This window comes from Uloborus diversus, chromosome 7 (assembly GCF_026930045.1).
Source record: "Uloborus diversus isolate 005 chromosome 7, Udiv.v.3.1, whole genome shotgun sequence".
Taxonomy (NCBI): Eukaryota; Metazoa; Arthropoda; class Arachnida; order Araneae; family Uloboridae; genus Uloborus; species Uloborus diversus.
Window position 1 is genome coordinate 103711811 of NC_072737.1, and position 19995 is coordinate 103731805.

At 34.8% G+C, this 19995-nt stretch overlaps 1 protein-coding gene across 1 annotated transcript in view; it reads right to left on the reverse strand.

The window, feature by feature from the left end:
* The window catches only part of LOC129226356 (wee1-like protein kinase), a 57189-nt gene that overhangs the window by 21977 nt on the left and 15217 nt on the right, over positions 1 to 19995 (reverse strand). Inside the window, exons 2-5 of the mRNA XM_054860959.1 lie at positions 13004 to 13067; positions 12742 to 12911; positions 10137 to 10258; positions 9164 to 9310 (exon numbers count right to left, since the gene is read on the reverse strand). Of these exons, the coding sequence (XP_054716934.1) occupies positions 9164 to 9310; positions 10137 to 10258; positions 12742 to 12911; positions 13004 to 13067 (503 nt within the window). The remainder of the gene's footprint in view (positions 1 to 9163; positions 9311 to 10136; positions 10259 to 12741; positions 12912 to 13003; positions 13068 to 19995) is intronic.

The following is a 19995-nucleotide window of genomic DNA, read 5'->3' on the forward strand; positions in this document are numbered from 1 at the left end:
ATAGGGGTCTCCAACTGGTGTTGAAGTTTCACATTGTACATTTTTGGGGGCGAAGCGGGCCAACAATCCAACATCAGTTAAGTTGATTTTGTTGCCCTCTTTGCCCCATATACCCTCGAATTTGTTTTTTACTCAAAGGTCAGTGCTGTTTTTTAAGATTTTCTGGTTTTAGTTTTCTTAATTTACATGCGATTGGAGCAGTTTTACAATTTGGAGCAGTTCTGACTGATATTTTAAAACTGAATAATAGATACGGACAAAAAGAAGGATTTAAGAAACGTCATGAAGGATGAAATTTATGCTTACACTAGGGATGTGTTGTTCATGAACGAACGGGTCAAAAAGAATGAATCTTTAAAATGAACGGATCCGTTTGTTCATTTAAAAAATGAACGACCATTCTTTTGAATGGTGAGCAGTTTGGAACATTGTATTGATTGATGCACTTGTGATAAAATTGCATTTAAGAAAAAAAGTTACATTTAAAAAAAAAATAGTTACATTTATTTCGGTAATTTTTTTTCAAAATTGTTCAAGGAGAGGACATAAAACTTCTACAATTTCACTTTTTTCATCTTTCTAACATCGTTTGGCGCAGTTTGGCACTATTAAGGCTCTTGCGCCATATAAAACCCAATGTAACCAACCAACCAGAGATTTTTTAATGAGGATTATTACTGTCTTAATTTTTCCCCATTTAAAAAAGTGGTGCGTTTTTTTTTTGTTCTCATTGGTACTGCGGAATAATTTTAAAATATTTAAGGTGGGTCTTCTTTTTTTAAATTCAGTTTTCCGGTACTCCGGCTGAGCTACCAATATATTTGTTGATATTTTTTTCATTACACATGGTCTATGGGTAGATTTTCCAGATTTCTTGAATGTTCATTCGGTATACCGGAATGGTCCCCCCACCAGCTTCGCAAGTATTCAAAAGGGTACACAATACACACAGATGGAGAATTTTTTTAGAGTGTTTTAGAGGGTAGTTCATTCTCAATGCTATGAATAAATAGTTATCAATTCTTAACCTAAACCAGGGGATAGTAATAAATGCAGGGATAGAAGTGACATTTGCCAACAAAAATATAGGAAAATATAGGAATTTTCTGAAAAAAAATATAGGAATTCGATGGTAAATATAGGAATTTTTCGAAATAATATAGGAACATTTTGAAAATAAAAAAAAGAGGATATACAGGAATTTTTATAACAAGGCTGGCCAGTATGACATTTTTTTTTCAAAATGCAATACTACTATTTGATTAAAAACATGTAATAACACTACCTGACATAAGTGCAATACATACGCATAAATAAGTCTAAAAATACAATTCTGCTTTTTTCTTATAATTTTAAGCACTTAAGCATCTTGTCTGATTCCATCCCGTGAATGACCAAATATGGCGACTATGTTTCACACGTAGCTGCTGGTCCGGTAGCTTTCCGGTTGGAAAAAAAATGATAGCTCCAGATTTACCCTATCATGTTCGTATATTTATTTTGTGAATGAGCTGCTTTTGAGATGTGGAATTTTGTGAATGGGGCCGCTTTTACGATGCGTAAATTTGTGAAGGGGCCGCAAAGCGGACCCAATTTGGGTCTAGAACGACCCCAAAGTGTGCATGTCTTTCCGACTTCCTCAATTCCTTTAAAATCGGGAACAGATTTGCGTATTCTTTTTTGAAAACTTGGCTGTGTGGCCTCTTCGGAGGCATTATTATTAAAATGAACGTTTAGTTGATACACGAACTGCAGCACCTACATTCCACACAATTAAAACCAAAACAATCAAAGTTCAGATGAGCTATCCCGCAAGTAGCAATAATTGCAGCTGTAGCCAAACGCAAAGTTCCGAAAAAAGAAAAAAAATCATGCGTGTGGAGACCTGAAACGGTAAGTGGCCGGAGAGCCCTTCCTAGAATGACATCGTCAAAACCTACACAGCCCATGCGCCCATCATGATCGCCCAAGTTCGAAAGTGAAGTTTTGAGGACTTGCGCAGGAGCTTCATGGGCGCAGAATTGAGCTGCACAGACGAGCTAACGTCGAACGCTGCTCCACTCAGGAAGAAACACGGTACAGGGCTCCCAACACATTTTAGCTATAGAAAAGGGTAAAAGAGGACAGGGCCGGCTCTTGCTGTTTTGCCGCCCCGGACAAATCTCCACAATATATATATATATATATATACTGAAGAAAAAATTTCAGAAAAAAAAGGAACGTTCAAACATTACAAGTTTTAATTTTTGCTTTAGAAATATAGTTTAATTCCCCCTTTTTTTATAATTCTTTCTTTTTAATATGAAACGTTCTTCCAAAAATAAATTCTCGTCCGCCCTTGCCCCCCCCCCTAACATAGTTATGATTGAAAGCAGATGTTTCACCGTTGTCTTCATCAATTCATCGGACATTTTCTCCCTACATTTTTTTTAAATTGCAGTCCTAAGAACGCAGTTTTAGACGGTCTGTGACGGTTTAGACGGTGGAAAGTTTCAGGGTCGCCTTCTGAGGAATTTTTTAATCTGAAGTCTTAAAACCGCGATTATAGGCGTTATGAGTCGACGTTACAGTAAGAGATGAGACTGTAGTGCTATCTTTGATGTTTTTTTTTTCTTGAAATGTAGTGAAATCGATCAATTTTCACTCCAATTTTTCGACAATGAAGCTCCAAAACGCAGTTTCGACAATCTTTGATGAATACGGGCGGATTCAAAAAACATTTTAAAATAGAAGTCCTAAAAAGCGAATTTTTTAAGCGATATTCAAGGACGAGGGTGAGGGTTTTAAGGTCTCACCTTAATTGTTTTGAAATTATAGTTTTTTTTTCATTTTCAGATTTCATACATGAGCATCGTCTCACTCTATTTAAAAAGGACTGTGTGCTAAGCAACTAAACAAATTTTCGTTTTCAAAAATCCATTATTATTATTTTTTTTTTTTTTTTTTGGCGATTTAGATGATATTAGAAGGAGGGGTTCGAGGCGTGAGGCCTTTGTCCGGAAGTTTTCCGAAATGGAAGTCTTAAAAGCGCGACTGTACACCATATTTGGTAACGTAATGGGCTCTGTAATTTTGAAAATTGTAGCTCCGAAAAAAAAACTCCCCCGGCTTAAATGATTTTCGATGTTGTTAGAAGTCGAGGTGTTTGGTAGTTCTTCCCCTGGAAATGTTGCAAAATTGAACCACTGGAAACGAGATTTGAGATGCCTTATAATGATTTTGGCTGAGGGTGGAGGCTTTCGAAGCGTAGAATTTTATTGATTTTCTTATTTTTGGAACGTTTAGGAAAAAGAAAAGGAAAATGAAAGGTGGGGAAGGAAGAAATATGAGGAATGAGATGTGATTAACTGAGCAATAATCAGTAATTATCGAAAAATTTAATTTTAAGGGCTCTTTTCAAAAGAAATTAAGATTTTTTAACAACATTCTATATTTTTTCCAATTAAAATTACTTCCTCTTCCCGAGGAGCGTTCATTTCTTCTCTTCAATAATATGGAATATTTTTCCAAAAACATATCATACTCAGTCCTCGGGGGGGGGGGGGATCCAAGTACGGACTGCAGAAGTTCAAAAACTGGACAGCCAAAAATGTATAATTATTTAAAACTTCGTAAATAACAATTACTTGCTGAACTATTGCTATATCCCACAGCGCCCCTTTAGATGAATTATGGCTCTCCAGGGAGGCACACATTTTTAGGGAAATTGCCTGTTGAGTCACTAAATCAATTTTAAATCAACTTAATACTTAACAAAATTAGTGGGAGACAAATATTAAACTTCAAAATCCGGACCTTATGCCCAGCCTTTTCAGAAAACTTGACCTCATGTCCTAGCTGTACAAAATCGGGACCTTCTATCCGTGGAACTTATGTCCATCGGACCATATGTCCGCCTGGACGTACGTGGATATTCTATCCATGGAACTTTTGGTTTTGAACCTTGTGTCCGGTTCCCTACTGAATCACGCCCCTAATGCATGATAGATCCCAAAGCGCTCACAGATGTGGGCTGAGGTTTTGTTAGGGAACTTCTTTAACATTATTTTAAATGCATTGAAGAGAGCAGGTTCTCTAATGCAAGATTTTGCCATCTTGGTGCACAGAAAAATATTAAAAAGTTTCACTGTTAATAAGTCTCTAATTATTTGTTATGTTATTGCAAAATTTCGAGGCGCCCTTAAAAAGGTTTCATGGCTCCTCTAAAAGGTGCATATTTTGAGAATCATAACCTGGAGCCTTACTAAAATACGTCCCTAATGCATAATACGGCCAAAAGCGCTCACATCTGTTATTTTGCCTTTGAACATTCTTAATATACAATGATAGAGAGCCAATTCCTAAAGCAAGATTTCGCCATCTAGAGGAGCCGCGGAATATTGAAACTTTTCATTACTAATAAGTCCTTAATTATTTGCCACGGTATTGCAAAATTTCACGGGGCACTTGAAGAGGCTTCATGGCTCCCCGAAAAAGTGCATTTAGGGAATCATTACCTGGAGCCTTACTAAAATACACCCCTAATACGTAATACGTCCAAAAGTGCTCCAAAAGTTGTACTTATGCCTGGGAACATTCTTGTAAATATAGTGATACAAAGCCGATTCTCTAATGTAAGATTTTCCCATCTAGGGGTGCCGCGAAACACTGAAAGGTTTCATTATTTAAGTACCGAATTATTTGCGACGCTGTCAGTGGCGCACGTTTCTTTTTTTACTGGTACAAAAAAATACAATCCTTCCAAAACAACGCCAAAAGAAAGCTCATAAAAGATTTCCCCTACCCTTGTTTAAGCATCATTACCGACGAAACAATCGAGAAGAGAGGGATGGCTGTAAAGCACATACGCTAGGGCCTAGAATCAGGCGGAGGATTCTGATGGTAATCGGACTGCACCCCACCCATTCTGTCTCGCTTCGCAACTAGACAATCTGACGTTGGCGAGAGCAATTACGGTACAATAAACGTAGGAGAACAAAAAGACCTACAACATTCATGTACTTTTCAGATTCCCAAGCAACAAAATATGAATTATGTTTACAAAACTTTTGTGCAAGTTTGTCCCTAATGAAAAATGTGTTTCAGACATTCGAACCAAAATGCCGCCCCTAAAATTTGCCGCCCCAGGCAGGGGTCCGGTTTGTCCGGCACTAGAGCCAGCCCTGAAGAGGACCATTTTCAATTAAAAAGAGGACTAAAGAGGAACAGTTAGGATTAAAAACATGACCTTGGGAGGACCATTCATTTAAACCCAAGGAAGCAACAAAAGGCAAATTAGCTGCCTGCTGCTAAATTCATGAAGATAATTGCTAATTAACCATAATACTGAGATTTTTAATGACACAATTCCTTTATCATCTTCTGCACAACTGTTCTTTTTATTCATTGAATAATATTATTATTTACACAAACATTTGGATGGGAGGGTGGGGGGTAGGCACTTAGCTCAGCATTAAGGCAGCCTCCTTAGAATTAAATAGGCATAATGATATATTTTGAATTGAACCAGGGATGCTGGTAGTCCCACAGAAGGATAGATGAAGCTGTGCTTCATCTGTGCTTAGTTTAAAATTATTTTTGTGTTTTTCTGTCTTGTAATGCTTCTTAATAGCATTATATCCCTTCACAACCGATATGAATCTATCACACACCAAACAGATCTACTGTATTCAAAGTTTTCCTAAAAATGTCTGAAATGCTCAATCACAAAGGGAAGCAGATCACATGAGGCTTAGTTTTGCAATTTTCATATTCAAAGTATATTTTCAAGAATCATAAAGCTTTAATTAAAAAAATTACTCCATGATTGCAGGGCTATGAGTGCTTTGAACTTTTATGGGGGGGGACAAATCCATAGCAGGATTAGCCCCCTTAGCAGGCATCATGCCGCCTGCCTTGTCTAGTGGTCAGAGAAGTCTGACTGCGACAGGAAGGTCCGGGTTCGAATCTCGGCTCGGGCATGGACACACTTTCTCTCTCTTGTCCTTTCTTTGTGTGAATCTGTTGTTATGCTGTGAATAACTGCCTACCCTATAAACTGATCCTTATGACATGTATGTACTGTGGAAGTCGGACTTCACACCAAATGACAGTGCGGTTGGAAAAATGAAGCAGCGCACCCCAAATTGCCAGACTAGCTGGCACATGACAACAACAGCAGGCATCATGACAATGAAATGATGTACACAAATTCAATTTGATAAAATTACATAATTCTTACTTTGAATTACTTTGTTTCATATACAAATGCTACTTTAAAATGTTATGTACTCAATTATTTAAATTTAATATCCCCCCCCCCCACACACACAAAAAAGTAATAAACGAAAATAAGCAAATAATAATCAAAATTAAGTTTAAAAAACTAAATAAACTTGAATTAAACACAAAAATTATTAATTTTTTAGTTATTTAAATAAAAATTAAATCGAGTAAATCTGACCTAGCGTGTCAAAATAACTTCTAACTGTCATAATTATAAAAATATTTATAAGATGCAAAACGATTGAAAGCTCACAGAAGCATATTTTCACGAACCAAGTTCAATGTTGGCATGTTTCCCATAAAACATTTATTTTCTACTGAATTAAACATAAAACATGCTAATCTAAGGTGGCATATGGGAAAATAACATTCGATTGGGCAAAATATTTCAATATTTACATGATTCAAAAAGATTGAAATTTGAAACACAAAAAGCAATTTTCCAGGAAGTCCGAGTAAGTTCAATATTACCATGGTTTCCAAAATAATTCCTTCGTTAATTATTGAAATTAAATGAAAAATAAGCTAATCTAAAGTAGCATATGTCAAAATAACTTAAAAATGTGGAGCACATCAAAATATTTACAAGATGCAAAAGGATTGAAATTTCAAACGCGAGAAGCATTTTTCCGCGAAATCCGAGTAAGTTCAATGTTGCCATGGGTTCCAAAATGTTTCCTTCGTCAATTATTGAAGTTTAACGAAAAATAAGCTAAGCTAAGGTAAGCACATGTCAAAATCACTTTGGATTGTAAAAAGCATCAAAATATTAACAAGATGCAAAGGGATTGAAACCTGAAACACAAAAGCAATTTTTCGCGATAAATCAAACCGAATATATATATGTTCAGAAAATTGCACTATTGAAACACAATCCAATGATTTTTGAAAGAATTCAAGCAATAAAGAAACTTTTCATACATATTCAAGGTTTTCAAGCACTTGAAGAAAAAAGACCTTCCCCCCCCCCAAGAACGTTTCAAGGTTTTTTTATGGGCGTACGAACTTGGTTTAACACGGGCTGCGGCGGCGTGTTTGGGTGTACAGTAACTTTTAACGAAATGAAAAACTTTTAAAATCTGATATTTAAATAAAAACTATATAAAAGCGGACTAATCAGACCAAAATCTTAAAAAGCGGTCTAAAGCGGACTTTACCATAAAAAACTAATTTTTGCGGGAAAAGCGGACCATTTGGGAGCCCTGCTAAGATAAAATGGCGTCTGCGCGTGGCTCGCGGAAAGGCAGTAGCAAAAAGTCGGGGGAAAAGTAAAAAAAAAGGAAGTGGAAACTGAAAATATAGGAAAATATAGGGATTATAGGAAAATAGGAACTTTTTCAGAAATATAGGAAAATATAGGAATATAGGAACGCTGCGATGCCTGAATAAATAACACAAGCAAATAAGTTTAAACATCTTATTTCCGACTTGTTACTGTTTGTAAATTACTTGAGTGAAAAGAGTCATTTTTGAATAAGGAATAAAAATTTGAATCATATTTACGTGTACTTTTCATCGGCATATACTTTTTTTTAGAAAGACTTTTGATTTTAATCTTGTAAAAAATGTCACAAGCTAATCCGATGTCAATTTTGCAAGTCAATGTTAAAATGACAAAATAATTATCCTAAATCATTCTTCGCAGATAATTATTTTTAGACATTTTTGGTCATCTGTAATAATCAAATTTATCTTTTACCGGGACGTGAAGTAAACCAGCCGGGACTCTGGGATTTTGTTTGAAAACCGGGACTATCCCGGTTAAAACTGGACATGTGGCACGCCTATCTATCGGTAATACTATATGTATATATATACAGTGCTGTAGCTGGAAAAAATATAACTTAATTTTTTGACATGCTGAAATGGAACTTGCGATTTTTGGAATGGATAAACATATTTTACCATCCCGCAACTAAGATATAGCTTAAAAAATGAACTATAATCGCTTCATACATCTAAACCTGAATCAAGTTTTTTCATTCATTTTTCACAGGCATATTTTCTTACTTTTAGGTCACTTTAGTTATTTTCCTTCAATGAATATTACTGATCTAAGAATTAAATGAACGGATCAAAAGAATGAACGATTCTCTGATGAACTAATCACTAAAAACAAAGACATTGCCCACCTCTAGCTTATACAGAGCTCGACTTACATTCAGAGCTGCCAACTGCTACGAAAAAATCGTAGTTTCTACGAATTACAGCTTTAAACTACGACACTACAAAAGTGGGTTCAAAAATAACAATTTTCTGCTTTTTTAATTTATAATCCCAAGAATGTGAAAAAAAAAATCATAAACTGAATGAAAACTAAACTGGTAAGGTCAGAAAATCAAACTTTTAGATGTGTGTTGCCGGTTTAATTTTCATGCAGTTCATGGGTTCTTCGGCAAAAAAAGGCGGAAAAATTGCCAAAAATATCGTGAAGAATATAAAAGCACTTGACGTTCCTTATTTCATCTTTAAAGACTGGTTATGTAAGATGTACTATTTGCAATAGCAATTCTTCAGTTGAAAATGGTGGTCGTGATGATTGCCGCAAGCATGTTACTTCAAAAAGACATGCCGACCGGGTGAAAGGTTCAGCTCCTAATCAAGAATTTATCATCTTAAAATATTCAGTATAAAATATTTTATTCTGTATTATTATTTTCTGTATTATACTTGAAATTCATTAAGTATCATTATTTTGCTCATTATACTGTTGACAATTTATCACTGTTTGATTTTGAAGCAGCGCTACCTCCCCCCCCCCCCCCCCTCCCGCCACAAAATGAAGCTAGGATTTTTGATTTTCAAAGGTTGGCAGCTCTGCATATGTCCTGCATTTGTATGGCTGTTTCACCGAAATTTTTACTGCTTTAGCCTCAAAATTAAAAGGAAAAAGTCTCACCAGGCTTTATATCCATGTGAACTAAGTTCAAGGAATGAATGTAACGTAAGCCTAGGGCAATATGTAAAAGAATTTGTTTAACATCTGTCTCCAGAAACTGAAGCTGCTGCTTCTTCTTTTCTTCAATTGCTTGGGCCAAACTTCCACCTGTAAGCAAAATGACAAAATCAGCAATTATGCAATATATTTTTCAAATAAATGTTACTTTCTAATAAAAAAAAAGCACTTTTTATTCTGGCCCTTGAAGTCAAAAGCTCAAAATCAGGAATTATTAACACTTTTATTCATTACTTGAAAGTAGGAACAAAAACTGATTATCAGATGGTTGTACTATGCATACCCGTTTTTTGTATGCATATGTAATGTAGATATAGTGTAAGGTATCAATAAGGAGGCATAAGAACTTTTTCCAACTTCGGGCAAAATTTTTAAAAATATCATTAAAAAAATCATAATAATAATTGTGTTGGGGTATAGAATTTTCGACGGCAAATAACTTAGTGCCTATTTTAAATAATATATTTCCAGAACATTTTTGCAATTTTCTGGACAAATTTTATTTCTAACTACATTTTAAAATATTTTTCTTCAAATTAAAACAAAATGTTTTTTGTTTTGGGCCAAAAACTTTCTCTTTGCTCTACATTTTAAATCTTTTCACTTAAACTGCAATCATTTCTTGACAAAGACAAATTGAAAGCCGAGTGGAAATTTTTCCACGCTCACTTTAAACCTCATATCTAACCACAATTTGAGCAAATTTTTGTCAATTCAGAAAGTAGAAACAATAGACAATACGAGAAAACGTTTCTTACTCTTTAACTTTTGTAATACATCCTTCACTATTATCCTTCCTAATTTATTTATCCTTCACTACTCTCATTTCAAATAATTAACCATCTCAAAAGGTGTTTTGATCAGATCTTATAGAATCAAAAAAAGTAAGTAAATAAATACCAAGAGAGCTACAAACCATTGCAAAATTCATTCTGAATGAGCATGTGGTCATTCTCCGCCCAAGCCGAAAAGTATCTTACAACATGTTTGTGGTGCCCAAGGACAGCATGAGCATACACTTCGTTTAGAGCAACTCTCCTAAAAGCAGAAAAAAAAATGATAATGATCACGATACAAGTAACCTGTTATTATATGTTGAACTTCAACAACAGGGTTGTACGACTTTCAGCCAGTGGTTAGACCTTAGATAAAACTGGTTTGTGTTAACCGGTTTTAACCATGGCTAGGATAAAATTAATTTTGTCCAGTTTTGGCTATTGGACATATGGATATAAGAAATAATAAAGTTCAAAATGAAAAAAAATGAGTACATAATTTTTCAAGAAAAGGAAACAGCATTTCTATAACCAGTCACTATTCATTTAATTTTACCGTATGCAAGTAAGAAATTGCTGTAAGTGCCAAAAGATTGGTCACATCACAGGAGAAAAGTGATAATTTTTCAAAAATCTGTGTTAAACAGTGTAAATAGCTCAATATATAGCTGTTTCAAGGTCTCATTCTCATACACACCAAATGAATTTCAAATTTGTTCAAAGTATATTAATTTTTTAATGAATTGAATACATGTTATAAGCTTGGTGAAAATTGGCTATTCATTTATCTATATAGCAGGCTGTTTAGTGTTTAATTTCTTTAGTTGTAAATAGTTTTTAACGTTAATGTAAGAAAAATTCAATTTTAGTCATTAAATCAGTTTTGAAAGTTACTTCAATGATGAAAAATACCCATCCAATTTCCTTTATTTTCGCATTAAAATGTGCAACACTATGCATATTAATTTTTCTCATACATACTAGACTGCACTTTTAAAAAATAGTTTTGGCCAGCTCTTTGGTGGTAAAATCCAGTTTAGGCTGGTTTTTATCAGTGGCATGGTGAAAAACTACAACGCCTTTTTGAAGAATACTAACATGGTATCAAAAGAGGAAGGATGCATAACTCATGATCCTGCAAATATTAAGTGCATTTTTGTTCTAAGAAGCTTGATAAATGAACTGAATCAATAAGAAAGCAGGATTTTGTTAGCATTAAAATTAGCAAATAATTGTCAAGGGCAAACTTAGATAAAATACAAAACTGTCTGCAAACTCAAAAAAAATTTTCTTTAAAATTTTCTGCAAAAATAAAAGTGTCTCCTAAGTTTTATATTTCTGCCACTAAATATAAGGTTAAAAATTAGCAAACAATAGATGTCACTTAGTGAAGAAACTTGTTTAAAAAATGTCAAAACTGTCAGCAAATTTAAAAAAAAATTCTGCGAATGGTGTTATCTAGGCTTGTATTATCTAGGTCTGGTCAAGGGGAAAATACCATACCAGTTTTGCACTACTCCACAATATCCATAGTACTTAATTACCAAAAATCAAAAGGATAAAGAAACATCATAATTAGTATCAAAGATCAGTCACATAATTCCTCCAAAAAAAAATTCATTTCATACTCAAAGTTTAAGAAGTCAATTTTTATCGGAAAGTAGGGCGGGGGGGGGGGGGGAGTAGCGTATGATCAATTCACTGAAGTGATGTAGTTATCTTGCTCAATGCACAGAAGCCGGTTTTCTCGGATCAGAGCATAAAACATTTGCACTCGAAAATGGCAAATTGGTGACTGGAGTTTGATTGAATAGCTAATTTATATTGAATTCTCTGCAATCATTATGCAAATTCATAGCATCTTTTTCTTCAAACATTACTTTGTTTTAAAATATTTTTTCTTTAATTCTAGACTAATAATATGACATTTAACCTTGCAAGATATATTTCTATGCATATTTTTCCAAAGAAATGTTCCTTTTAATGTTCCTCAAAATAAGTTTTGAACATGCTCTTGCAGCGTTTGCCAATATATATCACGATAAATATCACAATATATATCCGATATTTATTTTGAAAATAGCATGATATTTTGATATTTTCAATATTTACTTTTACAACTATGGCATATTTTCAATATAAAAATTATATTAATCATAGTAATATTATTCATTTGTTACTGAAAAAAATTAAAAGGTTATGTACTATATTTTATGATGTATTAATATATCATTAATATAACAAAGGAAAAAAATATTCCTTTTTTATTTTATATTTATAAAATTATTAGTAATGAAACAATTTTAATTCATATTTAAAGTGCTTAATTAAATGTTAAACATTGGTCAGAAAAAAAGATTTTCTTATGACTGTGCACCGACTAATGCATATTTTTATTTCTGAATGATAGAAACTCTAAAAGTAGCTAACAGAAGAAAAAGAGTAAAACAGCTAATTCTAAATTAATTCCATTAAAATGGATAAAAATTACAAATGAAATATTAGATATAAATAATGAAAGAAACCTTAATTTTAAGTTTACATATTGTAATAATATAAAAAAATAAAGAGTGATTTGAGGATGCATTTACTATTTTGAAGACTTTAGTTTGTGCTGATTGAAAATATTGGATATACCATATATCAAGACATCCTATATGTATCAAAATATCGTATATTTTCGAAAAAATATCATGATATTTTCAAACCCTGTTCTTGTATGAAGAATACAAGAAAAGGTCTTACTCATTTGAGGTTCCCTTCAGGGGCTTTCTGGATTTTTTGATGGCATATTCGCAGCCATCCAGCCTGTTGATGCATCGGAAGACGCTTCCGAATTCTCCTGATCCAATCTCTTCCAGTTCCAAGAATTCGCTCTTGTAACGAGACATATTTTTTTCCTTTAGGTGGATACGCTGCAATTAAATAAATATTTTCTGTTCAAGCTTATGAAACAAATTAAATCAACTCAAGGACTTTTATGCTCAAATTAAAAACATGTACATACCTTATTTGGCTGGAGATCAACCTTGACCCCCCTGTCAGAATAGTAGCCATCATTAAATGTAAAGCTGAAAAATATAAAAATAAAACCCCATGAGTAGACTGATATACTTATATCAACATAAATAATTTTCATCTTTGTCTATATATACAAAAGTGAGTGTTTCTTTGTTTGTTTCTTTCTTTGTTTGTACCCGATGGCCAGAAGACCCCATAGCACCTACAGCCCTGAAACTTGGCACAAAATTCGAACGTACCTCAGAGGTCTGCCCCTCGAGGGCCCAAATTCTAAATTTCTAATTATTTTTTCATAATTAACTAATTAAGCTGAAATTTCACGTTTTTTGCCTAATTAGGGGGTAAAAAATCCTCCCAACCATAACATTATATGTGGCTGGAAAGAGCTTTGCTTTCCGAACAAAATGATGTTTGTTCCATTTCTCTCAATTAATTAGAACAGGAGATATAAGCGATTCTAATTGTGATCCTAATTGAGCCAATTTTCAAGGCTAAACTTTATTTTTGTTTCTGCACTGACGTCGTCTGTCTTCGGTACGGTATACGGATTAAATGTGCTTGCAGTGACGTTCGAATAGTAGAACACCAGTTGTAGAACTGGTGGATTCTTGATTTGGTTATTGCGCTGTTGTCACTTTTGTTAAATTCATTGTGTGAATGTTAATTGATTGCTCTTTTTAATTTGAAAGACACTTGGCGAATTCGGCGGAATTTGGCGATAAACAATGGAGTTGAGGATTATTTGTTTATTTCGCATTTAGGTTTTTAAAGGCATGTTCATGCATTTTAGTTTAAAAATATGATTACTGATTATTTGACATCAGAAGGGGGGGGATGTATTTTTTTTCCTTTTCTCAAACGTTAGTTTTCTACAGTTAAATTTTTCAGAGGGGGTGCGAGATTTACATTTTGTCCTAGATGTATGTGTTTTTTAATTGTGTTGTTTTTCTGCTGGGGAGTTGAAATCTTTTTCATACAGGATACAGGATTTCCTTTATGTTCTAGATGTACCGTGTTTTCTAATCGTAATTGCATATCGGACAGAGTTTGTTTGGCTCGCTACTGTAGCGCAGTCGCTTCCGCCAGACGTTTTGCTGTATCTATTTTATGTTACATATTTAAGTACAGCAATTCTGGCTTAAAAAGGCGAATGACACAAAATGCAACCTGAAATGGGTATAAAAAATATGGAAAAGACAGATATTGATTAATTAATACCGCTGCCAAATTTATTTAAACAGCCGCCGTAGGCAGCAAACTTGGCATAAAAACAGGGGGGGGGGGCATGGATTTCTTTTAGTCAACGGACTTCCTTTAAATTCTTAGCACAGGTATCATCGTGCAGGTATAGCTAGTTATTGATAATAGTGTAACAATTTTGGATATTTTGCTGTTTAAATCAAGTTGTTCTCTCAGTTCCAAAGGTGACTTGTTTGGTGTGTGTGTAGGGGGGGGGGACCATGGGCGCAACCACCCCTCACTTCTAATATTCAGAGTTACAAATTACTAATTGATTGACAAATGATTTTTATTGGGCAGATAGATTTATTTCACAAAAGTAAAGTAGAAAAATTCAAAAATTTAACTTTTCTCATCTTATTTCATAAGAATAGAACTTTTAAATGGAAGGGAAAAGTCTGTAGTGGCCATCTAACCCGATTTTTGATGCCATATTTTAAATTTTTAGAAGTTGTTAAATCAGTAATACTAAGCCAAAATTTTACAAAAAACGCTTCAGGGGCCATACCCCCTAATCCCTACACTTCTTTATGACACCACCCCCACTTTTTAGTGCACCAGCCACCTATGGTCAGTTGTTGTTAAATAATGTGAGATTCAAGTAAAAAGTCAGTCACAAATGATTGCAGCATAAATTGATTTTGTTAAATTTTGGAAACTTGATAATTGTAAAAACAAGCAATATCTGAATTATGTCATAAATTAGCACAAATAAATCAACTGAGGCACAATATTTTTCAATAAATACATTTGGCTCCCTATTTAACGACTTTCAAGGGACCGCAAAAAATAGTCCTTAAGTAGAATGCATCCTTAAATAGAATGCTTATAAAACTACGGTGGAGCATCATGGACCGTAAAAAATTGTCTTTAAATAGAGAAAGTCGTTAAGTAGAGCGCCATTAAACATAGAACCAACTGTAATTTTCATCTGTTTTTACCCTTCAGAAAAATTAAGCAAGCATAAAATAAAACTTGTTTTCAAAAAATACTTTGCATTTTCAACTACAAGCTTCAAGCTTTTAGTGCATGAGAACTCTAATAATTTGTCTTTTTCAATTAAAAGAACTATAATTTCAAGGAAGAATGTTGCTGGATTTAAAAGTACTCTAAAATACTGAAATCAAAAATTCTACCATTCAAAAAAGGGAAGGGGGGGGCAGTTTAACATTTAAAATAAAAAACATACTTTGTCAATGGTGTATTTTTTTGAAAAAGAGGTATAACTTGTGCTGAAAGCAAAAAAATGGCAGTTATGCTTTTTATGATGCATCCTACTTCATGGATTACTTCTGCAACATAAGACCAAGACTCAAACGAAAATTTAATTTTATTCATTTGAAAAGTACATCACAATGTGACTTTTGTCAGATGTCTTTTCATCCATAAGCTCATTTCTTCTGCATTGAAAAAGGCGTTCCTCGTAACGCCGAAACACATGTCTGCAGTAATCTGCAATTTGTGCTTTTAGATGTTATTTCTTACTTTTCAGCACCAAAGTAAATATTTATCTTGCAATGTGACTCATTCAGTGTTTGTTTAAAAGAATAATGCATGAACAATAAAATTATTTTGATCTTTTAAAATCAAGAAATTCAAAAATTACTGAAGGTGTTGTATGCATTTCTAACGACTATATTTTTTGAATATTAAATTTTTTATAGAACTTCCGTCGGCAGCGCAACCATCTTGATAAAGTGCTATCAGCTAATGACATCTGTAATTGACACAACAAAGTTCTTCACTGAACTGTTAAAAAAAGGAGGGGGGGACTCATCTTTAAAACTTTAAATGTATTCCTCCATTGTATTCATTTCCTATTTTTTAAAGAGGCAGCAATGTTCACAGCCCAGAACTAATAACTCTTATTCCAGTGCAAACAGTAAATATGACAGATGACGGAACAAGAACTGGAGTACAACAAAAACGCAGGAAGCCCGCAAAACAGCTGTGAACGGAGGAAGTCGCGGAAAGCAGAAGCCGTAACCGTCAACACACAACTTCTACCAGGAAACCCAAACAAAAACAAACTCGATCTCCAAAAGCAGACGAACGATATCAAAGAAGGGTTCCACACATATGGGGGAAGAGGGGGCGATATCGCATGCTCTGCCGTTCCGAACGTTAGAACTTTTCAAAAAGCCCGCCTTTACCTATTGGATCGATCCAAGGCGGCGACCAGGTGATTGAAGAAATTCAATGTTCGTTACGTGAAGAACACATCTGCCTTGCCACGCGCGCGGCAAGACACGCGACGGCCACGCGAATGTGTTTGAATAAAAGTGGGAGATTATTGGGGGGGGGGGGGGGATTCCTATTCTCTCCACGTTCTCTGGGGATGGTTTGAAAAGGAGACGACGGATGCACTTTCTTCCAGCTCTCCCCAATATCGATAACAAGGCGCAGTCCATGTTCACAAATTCAACGGTTTCCGGAGGACCGAACACAAGAGCGCTATTTATATAAATTGGGGGCTGATATTTGTCCTGCATATGATGCTGTACAAAAAATAAAAAAAATGTGGAAGAAAACACGTAGCACGACACCGAAGTTATAGGGCAGATTTATTCAGTTAGCACTCCTTTGAAATCCTGTTTTCTAATGAAAATAAAGATAGTTTCAGAACTTTGGTCGTCATTTTATAGAGGACAAATATAAACTTCTTAATTAGACTCAAACCTTTATAATCGTGAAGAATATACTTTTTTTTTTTTTTTTTTTTTGCTGACACAGTACAGACCCTTTTAATAGCTCTTTTAATACGGAATTTTGTATACAGACGAAATTTTGTAAACAAAATTGAAAAGAAAGGTGACAAAAGGATAAGCATATTGGGCGAATGTTCCGTTTTGAACTCTCAAAACTAAAACAAAAAAAAAGGAAAGAAAGGAAGAAAAGAAATTTGTTAAGCAACTTAACCAGAACCAGGAGAAGTGGTTTTTCTTCACAGAATTACAGAATTTTCCCAATTTAATTACCTAAAGTAATAACAATATTGATTAAATAAATTAGGGAGATTTTAAAAATTGAATTCATGAAAATTGTTCACCATCTAATAAAATCTCAAATGGTAAAAATTACAATGATATTTTAATTTTAAAAAGCCGCTTCAATGCCGATTACAATAATATTTTAATTTTAAAAAGCCGGTTCAATGCCAGCATGCCTAGCTCGAAAGGTAAATTTATTTAAAGGAAAAAAAATTATATTTTCGCTAAATTCCATGACATTTCTAGACAGAGTTGCGATCTGCACTTGAGTGCGGGAGGAGAGGGAAGGGAGGATCATGCCCCGATGCAAGTGCTTTCAAACGGATTGTGTCCAGATTATTTTTTGTTTTCTCGAAGTAAAAATTGAAAAATATTATCGAATTTTCTTTCGTCCCGTTTTCCGTCGGAGCGATTTCATCAACACTTCCAACATCCATCTTCAGAAGGAAGCCTTGCACACTCTTCTTGCCAGAAGAAAAGAGTCGCGTTAGCAAACATTTCATTGAAATTGGACATTTTTTTTTTTCCGAAGGCGTTTCCTGCTTCGCAAGGCAAAGAGAACTTACTGAAACGATTTTTGCTAAAATAGAATTTTTAAAGTTGCTCAGCGTAATAAGTCCCCTTTTTTATTCGATTTCAATGATAACCCATTGTGAATTGCAGTGAAAGCATCATCAAATACAATTTTCAAACCAAAAATGATAATAATCAAACAAAATAGAAAACCACAAAAATAAAAAATTGAAAAAATCGTTTTAAAAATATGTTTAACAAGTTAATTTAAAAATTAATGCATATTAAAGTTTTATTTGAGACTAAGTAACTGTAAAATTAATGAGAAATTAGTTGCTCGCAGAGAAGACGAACGGGTTGAGAGGGGGGGAGTAAAACCAAAAGCTTTTTTTTTCCGCCGCAAATTGGAAGAATTTGGAGAACGATTTCAGAAGACTTAGCAAGCATGCAACAGAATGTTCGTTTTTCTTTTGCAATGGCACCCCCCCCCCCCCTCCCCAACTTCATAACAAACTCATCAGCAATATTCTTCAACCTCCAGCAGATAAACAAAGTTCAAGACCATTGTGGCCTTATCCAGTGAGACCCACTCGACATTCCCTCGCACGCTCCCGATTGCGATAGCATCTCAGCTGCTGATCGCTCGCACGTGCCTCCCTCTTCAACAAGTGGTAGCAACTCCAGCCAACAGCTGACGTTGTCCCATTGTGTCATCTGTGTCCTCGGCAACTTCTGTTCTGCTCCAGGTGTTCCCTTCCTCGGATCCGGATGCAGATGCGAAACCATCCATCGCCCGATCTTCGGCCTCGTTTTGCGATCGGGGGTGGCACAACGGCAGGTATGGCCAACCCTTGAGTGCACGCCACAGGTTTATTGTCAACGGTCACTACAAACATGTGGTCGACGCAATGAGAACCAGATTGCCAGATGTCGACTCTGGCCTAATTCGGTGGTTCAGGTTACTTGAAAATGTCGCCAAGATTAAAATATCCTTTAGGATATTAGGTGCTTAGAGCAGGAATTATAAATGGAGGGGGCAATTCCAATCATTGGCTTAGCAAAAGCTTGGGCAAATATCTGAAATCACGTGACTTAACAACGACAGCTGACACGTTTTGAGTGAAACTAACCAAAAAAACCTGATTTCTTCCAATGTTTCGCTTTAAAACACTTCATGTGACTGGTGTCTTTATTTCACGAATGGAAGTCTTCACTCAATCCATTTTATCTCCTCTTGATGGTTAGATGGTACTAAGACAGAAATTGGTCAAATGAGAATAGATAGTAGTAGAAGTATTAACGCACTGTACCTAAGATCAGAAAACAACAATGGCAATCAGTTCCACAGCCAATGGGGGGGGGGACTTGGTTTTAACGCATATTGCCAATCCTAATATTGAGAACAGGGCAGTGGTGGCGCTAGGAAATCCCCGACGGAGGGGCAAGCTTTCCCGACAGGGAGGCATAGCCAAATTTTAGTTTGCAAGATTCCCCCCCCCCCTCCAATTTAGGTGATAAAGAAACTAATCATTCTTGGCGTCTAACAACACGAATTCCCCATAAAAATTAAAAGCAAACAATAAAAATTTTAATAAAGATAAAATAACATAATTAGAAAAATAAAATTAAATTTAAAATTAAAAACATGAAACTAGGCTTTTGTGAGCAGGTTCATATTTCGACATCAATAAACTAGAACAGTGTAAGAAGCAGAATTTGACGAAAAATCTGAATATAATGTAAAATCATTTAAAATGTGTGCTCTACAGAGTTTATGCAGAGAAAGAAACTTAACAACATTAATGTAGTTGTGAATGTAATGTTGCTCTTACAGAAATGAGGGGGGTCCGGGGGGTCCTCCCCCGGAAAATTTTCGAAATTGTAGCTCTGAAAACGCAATTTTAGATGATCTTCAGTGGTTTCATGCAGACAAGGGTTGGATGCTCACCTCCAAATAATTTTAAGAAATTGAAGTCCAATAAACGAGATTTTAGTCGATCTGTAATGGTATTTTGTAGGGAGTGAGAGTCGAGGTGCACAACCGAAAAAGTTCCAAAATTAAAGAAACATAATTGTAGGTCATGTATTGTAACGTTAGGGTGATGAGGTTAATGACCAATTAAGATATTCAGTGTTCCTCCCCCCTCCTTCTGCCGTAATCAAACCTTATAAACACACAAATTTACGGGATCTAAACTCTAAGGCTCAAGAGTATAGCGGTGCTCATCCACTAGCT